Genomic DNA, 12018 nt, shown 5'->3' with positions numbered 1-12018 from the left:
AGCTACAGTCCAATTGTCAAACCAAAACAATGAGGAACCCATCCTCAATTACCACCATATGTGATGATCCATTTGATCTCTAGCTTCAAGCATTTTCCTCCACACCAATGAGCCTTATTTCCATGGTACCAGCACCTGATTATTCTTCTTGAGATATTTGTTTCCCATATATGCACTCCATAATGATGGCTTGGTTCTGAAGTTCCACCACAGCTTGGCAAATAATGCTAATGACATGTCATACAAGGATCTAAAACCAAGGCCACCTTCATCTTGAGGTAAACAAACTGTGTGCCATTTAGTCTAATGCCTTCTCCTTTCACCCTCAGAATTGCTCCAAAAGAATTGAGCAAAGATCTTATATAGTTTTTCAACCACAAAAGATGGAGTATACATGGCAGACAGTAAGTGCATGGGCATAGCCTGCAATACATGTTTCAACAGGACTGCTTTACCACCAAAAGAGAGCATTCTCCCTTTCCATCCTTGCAGCTTGTCCCTTATTATTTTAAGCAGTTCTGAATAGAATGACATCTTAGCCTTGCTATAATATATAGGACAACCAAGATATATAATAGGAAAAGCTTGCCTATTAATACCAGTTATCCATTCCACCCTCACAAACCATGATTCATCAACCTTGTCATGCAAGTACACAACACTTTTACCTCTATTAATCAGTTGTCCTGATGCAGTCTCATAATTAGCCAGTACCTTCATAATCATTCCCAAGGACATCTCACAAGCTGATGCAAATATAATAGTATCATATGCATAGCATAAGTGATTTATCCTTAGACTCCACTTTGTCAAACCAAATCCACAAAAACCAGGATCATGATGCAATGAATTCAAGGCCCTGGAAAGGACTTCTGCAGCTAGAATGAACGAGGCAGGTGATAAAGGATCACCTTGTTTAACCCCCCCCCCCCCCCCCCCCCCTACTAGAATGGAAAAATCCATTTGGTTGTCCATTGATCAATACAAAATACCAATTGTTTGCAACCAACTCCCAGATGTGTCCAATGAATTTCTCAGCAAATCCCATTTTCCTCATTACAGTAGTCAAAAAGCCCCATGACAGCCTATCATAGGCTTTTGTCATGTCCAACTTTATTACTACATTAGGCACAGACTACTTGTTACCTTTTTTAGTTCTCATTCTCATATCTGAGATAATCTCCTGAGCCAATAGAATGTTCTCAACTATACTTCTTCCCTTTACAAAACCTGCTTGATTTGGAGATATCAAGTCAGGTAATAAGGGTGGCAAGAGTATTATGAACCACTCTTGAAAACACCTTGTTGATGAAGTTACTAAGGCTGATTGGCCTCATATCACCAAAAGTCTGCACATCTTTTTTCTTAGGCAACAATACCAGGTTGGTGTGAGTCACATACCTTGGTAGTTCTCTGCCTTGAAAAAAAAGAAAGCACCACCCTGAATATGTCTTCACCTACCACATCCCAACAGGTTTGGAAAAACAAACCTGTATAACCATCAGGACCTCCAGCACTTGTAGGATTCAGGCCAAATACAACTTCATTTACTTTTTGTTTGCATGGCATTTTGACCAACATCTGGTTTTGATCTGATGTTATCATGGAATCAACATGTTGTAGGATATCAAATGATGTTGAATGTGTATCCTCATGGAATTAATCCTGATAGAATCTAACAGCCTCAACAGCAATTTCTTGATCGTTTTCCAACTAGACCCCATTAACATCTTGAATTCTTCTGAGTTGCAGCACTTTCCTTCTACCATTTATATGAGCATGAAAAAATTTGGACTTTTTGTCCCTATCCTGAAACCATGACATACCTGACTTTTGTTTCCAGTATTCTTCTTTAACTGCCAAAACCTGTGTGTACTCAGCATTGACTTTCATAAGCTTTTCCCTATGAACAAAGGAAGGATTTGCCTTAAACATAGCCTCATGAGCCTTAACTACCTCTTCCATGTTTTTCACCTTCTGAAAAAAGTCTCCATAAGTTGATCTACTCCATGCAAACAACATCTTTCTCATATTCTTCAGTCTTGTATTAAATCTCCAAAAAGAATTGCCTTCAACTTCAATATTCCAATTTTCCTTAATCATGTCCATGAAAGATTCATGTTTGGTCCAGAAATTCAGAAATTTGAATGATTTTCTAAATTGTGGCACTTCTCTATTAAAATCAAGGAGCATGGGAGAATGATCTGATCCATTCTTGATCAAGTGACTCACCTCCAAACCTGGATATGTTTCTTGCAATTCAAAACTGCCTAAACACCTATCCAGCCTCTTGAAAATACAATCATCCCTACCTCTCCCATTCCACCATGTAAAAATGCTTCCTTTATAGCCCAAATCTGTCAAATTGCAACTCTGAATGCAACACCTAAAATCCTCAACCTCAGCTACTGATACTGGCAGGCCACCATACTTCTCCTCCTCATCAACCACTACATTAAAGTCACCTCCCACAAGCCATGGAGTTGTCATATCAGAAGCCAAATAAGTCAATGAGTCCCACAACTCTATTCTATCATTCATGTCACACTTTTCATATATAAGTGTAACCACCAACTTAATGTCAAGATCTCAATTGAATAGCCTCAAAGTAAGTTGTTGTACACTGTCAATGAGAACAGTAACCTGATACTCTTCATCTACAAAAGCCCATATCTTGCCAGAGATATTTGCAATAGCAGTTTTAAGACCAAGTCTTCTCATATATGATTCCATTTTATAAGCTTGTTGGAAAGGTTCCATCAAGCCAATAAGGAAAAAATGATGTTTGTTATGCATTATCAAAAGCCTCCTAAAGGCTTTTTTAGTGTTTACTGACCTTATATTCCAAATTAGTGCATTCATGATCACTAATTATTGGATTTAGATACAGTTCCCCTTGTACTCACCCCAGGAAACTGAGATGTAGTATTTTTCTTTCCAACCTTCTTCCTTCCTTTACCAATCACCTTTGCAACTTGTTTAGGTGATAGATCACCTTCCTTTGCTGCATTCATGAAATTCTGAGTTGTGGATTCCTCATCAAGATCAATTTGCCCTTCCTCAACTCTAATGCTTGGTACAGCCACCTGAAGTCCTCCTTTATCAATTTGTGAGTATGCAGCTTGAATTTGATTCTTTTTAGATGAACCGGCTTCATGTTACACCACTTGTTGTTTGTTCTACATCAATTTACCACTTGATCCAACTTGTCTTTTATCAGGAGGTTTGTTATACTTCTTAGAATCTTCCTGATTATCCCTTTGGACTACATGACTAGCTGGCACATCATGCATTTCATTAGGAGTAACCATCCCATTTGCAACTCTATTTTCAACAGCTTTCTCTTTTGATGTAACATCTGCACCTAATGCTGAAGGTAAATAGTTTACCAATTCTTCATTATCCATCACCTTTTCAAACATCTGATTTATTTCCTGAGATGAAGTAATGGATGCAATAGAAGAACTCTTCTCAGCAATTTTGTCATCTGATAGCACAACATCCTCTTCCATCTCATCACTCCACAACTTCTTTTCTCCACTATTGTTAACAGTTACACCAGCTTGATAAACCACCATAGGCTTAGCTGCTTCTACCCATTGTTGTGTCTTCATAGGTGATTTACTCTTTTTTGCTGGAGTATAAGTTGGTGCTTTGACATTAAGTACCTCGTCAAACTCCTTAGTTGTTGAAGCAATCAAAGGTGCTAATTGCTGTACAGAAGTCTGATTTATCTCATTCATTCCCTTCTCCATTTGTCCACCATTACCTTGCTTAGCATTTGCTTCTACCTGTTGATCTACAGATTGAACTGCATTACTACTTTGCACCAAATTATCATGCTCTATCCCATCTGCTAATACCATTTGTTTGTTTGCATCAACCTCCACATTGACCACTTCAATTACTTCTTCTTCCTCTCCAATCTCACCATCTTCCAATGCTGCAAACTTGTTGCTAGTTTCCACATCTTTAGCCATAATACCTTCTGAGTTTAGCACCTGTTTTCCATTAGTTTTAGCAGCTGCTGTTGCAGCAGCTTGATCTTGCTCCTTATTTCCTTCATTCACATCATGCTTTTTTTTATTCTTTCCTCTATACAGGTCACTAATATCACCAACAATTTTACCACTAGGCAGCACCTTGATCACATGCTTATATCTATGATTAGGTCTTGCATGCCTAGGGTTTGCATGATTTGCATGGCTAGGGTTTGGCTCCTGCACATTTTTATTCTTCTCATCTACCTCCTTATCTTTATTTGTATCCTGAATTTCCTGCACTTTGACGCCACTTTCTTCAACTTCATCATCTCCTTCTTCCTTTTCGAATAATAACTCTGGATGAATCTTCCAACAAGTTTTCTCATCATGACCTTGTAACTTGCAATTCTTGCAATACTTAGGCATAAAATCATAGTTAACTTTCACCCATTTAGATTTCACAACACCAGTCTTTATATTAACAACTTGCAATTGAACCCTCTTAGGATGAGTAGCCAATAAGTCTACCTCTACTTTTACCCTTGCACAGCTTGGCCTAGTCTTGTTCCTTGTAGCTAAATCCAACATTAATGGCTTCCCCACAGATACTTCCATAGAAAATAACTGAGACTTTCCATAATAGTTAGGTGCTAATGTTAGAAATGATATCCATACAATTGCAATTGAAGTCTCTTCCTCAGGATCAAACCAAGTGTTACATCCTACATTTTCGCTTATTCGAAAAATTCAAGATAAATTGACTTGTGATGAATAAGGCCACAATTGGACCTTACTTGGTATGAATGTGTAGGTCATGAATTCAATGGTGTGGAATTACGAAAGGTGGCCAAGGGCAAAATTGCAATTTTGGAAACTTGCCTTATGAATTACAAGATGTAACCACCAATTTGGGCTCAACAAAATTAATAAAACAAGGCCCAAAAGGGAAGGCCCAACCAGCCATGCTATGTAAAAAAAGGGGGGCCCAAGTCCATGATTTTAATTAGGTAATATTATATAGGGTTATACATATCCATAGAAGGTTCAAGAAAGCAAGAAAAATCAAGAAAAAGAGAACAAGACCATTTCGGGTTTGAGAGGAGAAAAAGAAAGAAAAGAAAGAAAAAAATTGGAGCCTAATCCTTGAGTTTAAAATTCAATTCTTGTGGGAATACTACTAAGTGCAAAGTCCTCTACAACTTGGTACAATTAGTTTGGCAAGAGGACAAGTTTAGTGCCAAGTGAAGAACTTGAAGAAAGGTAAGGATTTTATGCTTTTGATATGTTATGGAAGGTATATGTATGTTGTAGTATGTGTGAATGAATGAAAAACATGGAAATTTTGTGTGTTGAAAAATATGCATGTTGGCCGAATACATGTATATGTATTACATGTCTTGGATGATTTGAATTCATGTTGTAATTTAATTGTAGTGTGGTGGAAATTGTATTAGAAATGGAAGTGGAATGAATTAGTGAAAATTGAAGAATGTAGGAGGTGGTCGTGTGGTATGGTCATGTGTTGATGGAGTATGAATTTGATCTTGTTTGTATATTAAGTATGTTATGGTGAAGTGAATGGAAAGATAACAATTTTTATTGTCTTGGAAAAATGGTTATCAAGTTGTTGTAGGAAAGTATGCAACTTTGTTATGGTTTATGTAAAAATGGAAATGAAAGTATCAAGAGGCAAATTATGATTATTGTTGATGAATTTGGAAGATGGAAATGTATAATTAACTTATATGTTGAAAGTTAGGAAAAATTGGACAAGTAGTGGCTTAATGGAAAGTTGGTATGTTTTGCATATCTTGTGTATATTGTGTGGAAATGGTATGATATGCCTCCGACGTATGTTGTAATGGTTTTGTTGGATGATGAATATGAAAATGATAAGTTTGGTTTGGAAATGTAAGTTTGAAACGAAAGATGTTTCGTTATGTCGAAAGATGGCTAGTGATGCCATAGTGTATGTTTTAATGTCTATTGTTGTTTTGATGCCATTCTGGGTTGTTGTGTTGATGAATTGAGCCGAGCTAAGTCTCGGGGAGGTCTTACATACAGAGGAAATGCTGCCGAAATTTCGGTAGGCAAGTATGTGTTAAGTTGGATTATTGAAAAGTTTGAAACTAACAAATGGTAAACTTGACCATTTCTAGATTTTGGACGAAATTGAAGTCGACGCCAAGCGAGCGTAAGGCGCTGTCGAGGTATGTGAAGCATTTCCCTATGTTCCTAGGCATGTTCTGGATGTGGTAGGCTCGGCCGCGAGCCTTAAGTACGACTCCGTTCCCCGGAATTCGAGACGGAAAACCGCTCCAATTCCTTCAATTCAATTGAAGCTATTTTCTTACAAATTTCCTTTAAAGTGAATTTTTGTGCAAAACTTCCCTAAACGGAGTCGGAACACTTCCAAACGATTATGGATGACCTCATAAGGTCTATTATCAATAATCTACGTATGTAGCCTCGAGTTGGTCCGAGGCGGGCCCACAAGGCCCGATACTTTCTGTATAATTTTAAATACTTCCGTTTTGGTCCGATTTTCTCTAAAAATTTCTGGACTATTATTTTGTGTATGATATGGCTATTTTTGTGTAAATTATACAAAATGATTTCTGAACATCTGAGGATCCGATTCTGATAATAATCTGTCGTGCCTTCCCAACTAGGACATAGGCGCGTACTATGCATACTATCTGGATATTCTGATTTTGGCTCGCCGTTTGGCACCCTTCAGTTTGATTGAGTCTGTATGTTGAGGCTGTATGTAAGTAGTTTCTCATTTATCGGTTCGTGTCTGTCTCAATGCATTCTTTCACTGCGACCCGGGCCAGGTTCTGTTATCGTGCATATTTCTCTGCATTGTTCACCGCGTCCCTCGGCGTGCGGGCCGGGATCTGTATGTCTGTATGATATTATGATCTGTGTATGGGGATGGCGGCCAGGATGGCATATGATCTGATCTGATTCTGTCTGTCCACCGCGTCCCGTACTAAGAGGGCCGGGTTCTGTTACCGCGCCCCCAGACAGGGCCGGGATCTGTATGAATGTATGCGTGTGCCATCTGTATTTATATAAGCACATGCCTCTGTATGATTCTGTATGACTCTGTACTACTCTGCATGCATAATTCTGTCCGACATACTTCTGTCTGTCCGTCTGAATTACGACTATGTCTGTATGTCCGTATGGATTCTGATTCTGCTCGTCTGTCCGTATTATGACTCCATCTGTCTGTCCGGACCATAATTCCGTTTATTTGAATGGAACACGATTCTGTATGTCTGTCTGGATCATGACTCTGTCCGTCAGTCTGATTTATGGTTCTGCCCGTTATGTTTCTGTGACTCCGGTTCGGACTACGCTTATATCTGTTATATTTCTGCTTTACATACTCGGTACATTTTTCGTACTGACCCCCGTTCTTCGGGGGCTGCGCTACATGCCCGCAGGTACAGACGCGCCAAGTGATACGCCGCCAGTATAGGTTTCTGATCCAGCTGTTTTGGAGAGCTTCTTTGATCCGGAGCGTACATTTTTGGTATATATCTTCTGTCTTCCGTATACTCTGTATGTATGGATATTTTGGGTACGGCGGGGCCCTGTCCCGTCATATGATTCTGTATGTCTGTAGAGGCCTGTAGATAGATGTGTGGGTTACGGGTTTCGGCTGTATGTTAGCCTTATCGGCTTATCTGTAAATGTCTGTATGTTCAGGTATATATATATGTTTGCGCGCGTGCCGTATCTGTATCGGCGTACTTCTGTAACATATGTTTTAAAAAAAAAAATCCGTATGATTCGAAAGTCAGTCGGGTAGGTATGTACGGGTACCCAGTTAGGGTACCAGTCACGGCCCACGGGGTTGGGTCGTGACAAAAGTGGTATCAGAGCGGTTAGTCCTCGGAATGTCTACAGGCCGTGTCTAGTAGAGTCTTTTTTATCGATGTGTTGTGCACCACATCTATAAACGGGAGGCTACAGGGCATTTAGGATGTTACCCTTCTTTGAATCTTAGATCATGCGATAGAGCCAATTGTAGGAAATGAACTCCTATCGACTAACTTTTAATTTCAGCCAAAGGATGGCATCGACAGAAGACTATGGCTGATGATATTGGAGGCCGCACAGTACTCAGGTAAGCAATAATACGAAAGCTGTGTGTCGGAGAAGTTGTTTGAAGTATGGCAGAAATATAACGGTAAAGATCGAACAGAAAAGTGAACAGGAAAGTGCCTCCGACGCCGTTTGAGTTGGGCACGTGTGGTAAGTGTTGACGACGTAATAATTCTTATTTGAAGTTATCAGCCCCGTGTGGCTGCGATACGATATGATATGATATGTATGTGTGTATATATGTGTTAGCCCTGTGCGGCATGGTTGGTATTTCTGGTGTACAGGTTTCGGATAGTAAGAAATACAGAGGAAACTCTGCCCAAATTTTTCCAGGAATATGGAGGTAAACATGTAGATTAAGTACAAAAAGGTCCCGCGATACTTGTCGGACTTTAGTTTCTTCTGTCGGTGGCCGGAGAACACCTTGCGGTGACATTCTATCAGATTCCACCGACTATATGGAGGCGGAATTCGTGGGACGAAGACTTAAATCCGTGGGTTATCCGTAATCAACTGTATATGTGTATGAAAGTGAATGTTTAAGATTCAGAAAGGCGACATAGTAATTGTACGACTTAGTCGGGGGTGGGACCCGCTACGAAATTTTTTTCGAAAATTTGCTAAGACCCCAATTTTCCCTAAAATTACGTGACAAAGGTCGTGCGGGGCAATCGACGAAATTATATTAGCCCTAACGAGTCAAAATGCATGAATGTTTCGGAGTTAAGCGTGCTCAAGCCAGAGCAATTCTGGGATGGGTGACCCCCTGGGAAGTGACACAAAATTTTTCACAAGTGTAAGTATGATAAGTATAAATGGAAATTGGGGTAATCTAAAGGAAAAGAGAATGTGTGGAGTAATTAGTGCCCTTACAGAAGTCGCGCAGACTGATGCGGACTAAATGGGCGAAAAATAAAAAGGTGTAATACCGCTCAGGAAATTGAGCGGATTCGAGTAACAGTCAGAGACGTTCGCCAGTAAGATATTAGTAAATATATCTGTATGTGTGTATGTGTGTGTATGATTTTCATCTGGTGCCCATATGGGTCAAGAGCCGAGTCCCGACAACTAAAATTGTGATAGACGAAAGGATTTACTAAACCGAATACATGAAGCGAAGCAGGGACGACGACCTGAATGTTGTCAAGGGGTAGAAAAGCCCCGATTACATCGTAATTTAGTCTGGTATGACGATGTCAAAAAAAAAAAATGAGTATGGATGGTAGGAAAGATGAAGGATAAGAAGCGTGAATAAGCGGAATCTCTGAAAGAGTCGATAAGCGACACGCGAGACGATTTGGATGATAACTTGGCTAACCAGGTTACCAATAAGGGGATTTTCCATAAATCACTGGAGCCTTACTAAGAGTGATCTGATTCGGCTTCAGATTCTATCTGTTATACTTCTGCACTTCCGATTCCGCTAAGGCTCTGTCTATTACGCCTCTGTACTTCTGAACTCGATTATGTTTCCAATCTGATAAATCTTTGTATGTCTGATTCTGAATATGTTCCTGGTTGACATACCTCTGTATGATCGATTTTGAATACGTTTCTGTCTGACATATCTCTGTACGATTAACTCTGATTACGAATCTGTCTGACACACCTCTGTATGTCTGACTCCGGATATGAATCCGTCTGATATGCCTCTGTACGTCTGATTCCGATCGCACGTCTGTCTGATACATCTCCGTATGTCTGATTCTGATTACGACTCTGTCCGATACATTTCTGTCTGTCTGACTTTGGTCACGATTTTGTGTGATACAATTCTGTACGTCTGATTCTGATTTCGAATCTGTCTGGTATCTTTCTGTACGTCTGACTCCGATCTCAGGTTTGTTTGACATACTTCCGTACATCTGACTTCGACTACAAATCTGTCCGATACATTTCTGTATGTCTGATCCTGACTACGAATCCGTCCGCCATGGTTTAGTACGTCTGCCTCCGATTACGAATCAGTCCGATATGCTTCTACGCGTCCGGTTCTAGTTCTGAATCTGTTGGTATGAAGTGTCTGGTATGAAGAGGGATTACGATAACGTGGTAGGGAACTCAGGAGTGTAACAAGAAATGATATGGACTATGATGTCTGGAAAGCGTTCGTCTGTTACAAGAATATAGCTTATGGTTCGACGATTACGTGGGGTACGAGAAAATATATTATGAAGGCATTTGAATCAGTGATGTGAAAAATTACCCCATAATGTTGGTGAAGAAGCCATGTCGGAAGGTCAACAAAGGACAACTATAAAGAGAACCCTCCCGGAGTAGTATGACGCCCCATAAGGTCAATTTAATATTCGAGGACGAATGTTTTTAAAGGGGGGGAGGATGTTACATCCGACATTTTCGCTTATTCGAAAAATTCAAGATAAATTGACTTGTGATGAATAAGGCCACAATTGGACCTTACTTGGTATGAATGTGTAGGTCATGAATTCAATGGTGTGGAATTACGAAAGGTGGCCAAGGGCAAAATTGCAATTTTGGAAACTTGCCTTATGAATTACAAGATGTAACCACCAATTTGGGCTCAACAAAATTAATAAAACAAGGCCCAAAAGGGAAGGCCCAACCAGCCATGCTATGTAAAAAAAAGGGGGCCCAAGTCCATGATTTTAATTAGGTAATATTATATAGGGTTATACATATCCATAGAAGGTTCAAGAAAGCAAGAAAAATCAAGAAAAAGAGAACAAGACCATTTCGGGTTTGAGAGGAGAAAAAGAAAGAAAAGAAAGAAAAAAATTGGAGCCTAATCCTTGAGTTTAAAATTCAATTCTTGTGGGAATACTACTAAGTGCAAAGTCCTCTACAACTTGGTACAATTAGTTTGGCAAGAGGACAAGTTTAGTGCCAAGTGAAGAACTTGAAGAAAGGTAAGGATTTTATGCTTTTGATATGTTATGGAAGGTATATGTATGTTGTAGTATGTGTGAATGAATGAAAAACATGGAAATTTTGTGTGTTGAAAAATATGCATGTTGGCCGAATACATGTATATGTATTACATGTCTTGGATGATTTGAATTCATGTTGTAATTTAATTGTAGTGTGGTGGAAATTGTATTAGAAATGGAAGTGGAATGAATTAGTGAAAATTGAAGAATGTAGGAGGTGGTCGTGTGGTATGGTCATGTGTTGATGGAGTATGAATTTGATCTTGTTTGTATATTAAGTATGTTATGGTGAAGTGAATGGAAAGATAACAATTTTTATTGTCTTGGAAAAATGGTTATCAAGTTGTTGTAGGAAAGTATGCAACTTTGTTATGGTTTATGTAAAAATGGAAATGAAAGTATCAAGAGGCAAATTATGATTATTGTTGATGAATTTGGAAGATGGAAATGTATAATTAACTTATATGTTGAAAGTTAGGAAAAATTGGACAAGTAGTGGCTTAATGGAAAGTTGGTATGTTTTGCATATCTTGTGTATATTGTGTGGAAATGGTATGATATGCCTCCGACGTATGTTGTAATGGTTTTGTTGGATGATGAATATGAAAATGATAAGTTTGGTTTGGAAATGTAAGTTTGAAACGAAAGATGTTTCGTTATGTCGAAAGATGGCTAGTGATGCCATAGTGTATGTTTTAATGTCTATTGTTGTTTTGATGCCATTCTGGGTTGTTGTGTTGATGAATTGAGCCGAGCTAAGTCTCGGGGAGGTCTTACATACAGAGGAAATGCTGCCGAAATTTCGGTAGGCAAGTATGTGTTAAGTTGGATTATTGAAAAGTTTGAAACTAACAAATGGTAAACTTGACCATTTCTAGATTTTGGACGAAATTGAAGTCGACGCCAAGCGAGCGTAAGGCGCTGTCGAGGTATGTGAAGCATTTCCCTATGTTCCTAGGCATGTTCTGGATGTGGTAGGCTCGGCCGCGAGCCTTAAGTACGACTCC

At 39.2% G+C, this 12018-nt stretch overlaps 1 protein-coding gene across 1 annotated transcript; it reads right to left on the bottom strand.

Annotated features, from left to right (window-relative positions):
- Positions 1–303: 303 nt before the first annotated feature.
- LOC132639209 (uncharacterized) lies at positions 304–2541 on the bottom strand. The gene is made up of 5 exons (XM_060355677.1): positions 1827–2541; positions 1491–1592; positions 1147–1230; positions 993–1095; positions 304–859 (listed from the first exon to the last, which is right to left on the bottom strand). Exons 1-5 carry the CDS (start codon positions 2539–2541, stop codon positions 304–306), a joined length of 1560 nt encoding a protein of 519 aa, XP_060211660.1.
- Between the last annotated feature and the right edge of the window lie 9477 nt (positions 2542–12018).

The sequence above is a fragment of the Lycium barbarum genome, chromosome 5 (genome assembly GCF_019175385.1).
Source record: "Lycium barbarum isolate Lr01 chromosome 5, ASM1917538v2, whole genome shotgun sequence".
Taxonomy (NCBI): domain Eukaryota; kingdom Viridiplantae; phylum Streptophyta; class Magnoliopsida; order Solanales; family Solanaceae; genus Lycium; species Lycium barbarum.
This window is presented reverse-complemented; position numbering and strand designations above follow the sequence as displayed.

Excerpts from the sequence above, each read along its gene's own strand:
- LOC132639209 (XM_060355677.1), bottom strand. The coding sequence starts at position 2,541 with ATGAATGATAGAATAGAGTTGTGGGACTCATTGACTTATTTGGCTTCT. Across the intron at positions 1,231-1,490 it reads AGGTCCTGATGGTTATACAG|GTTTTGTAAAGGGAAGAAGT; the intron begins GTTTGTTTTTCC and ends CAAATCAAGCAG. Across the intron at positions 860-992 it reads GAGTTGGTTGCAAACAATTG|GGCCTTGAATTCATTGCATC; the intron begins GTATTTTGTATT and ends AGTCCTTTCCAG.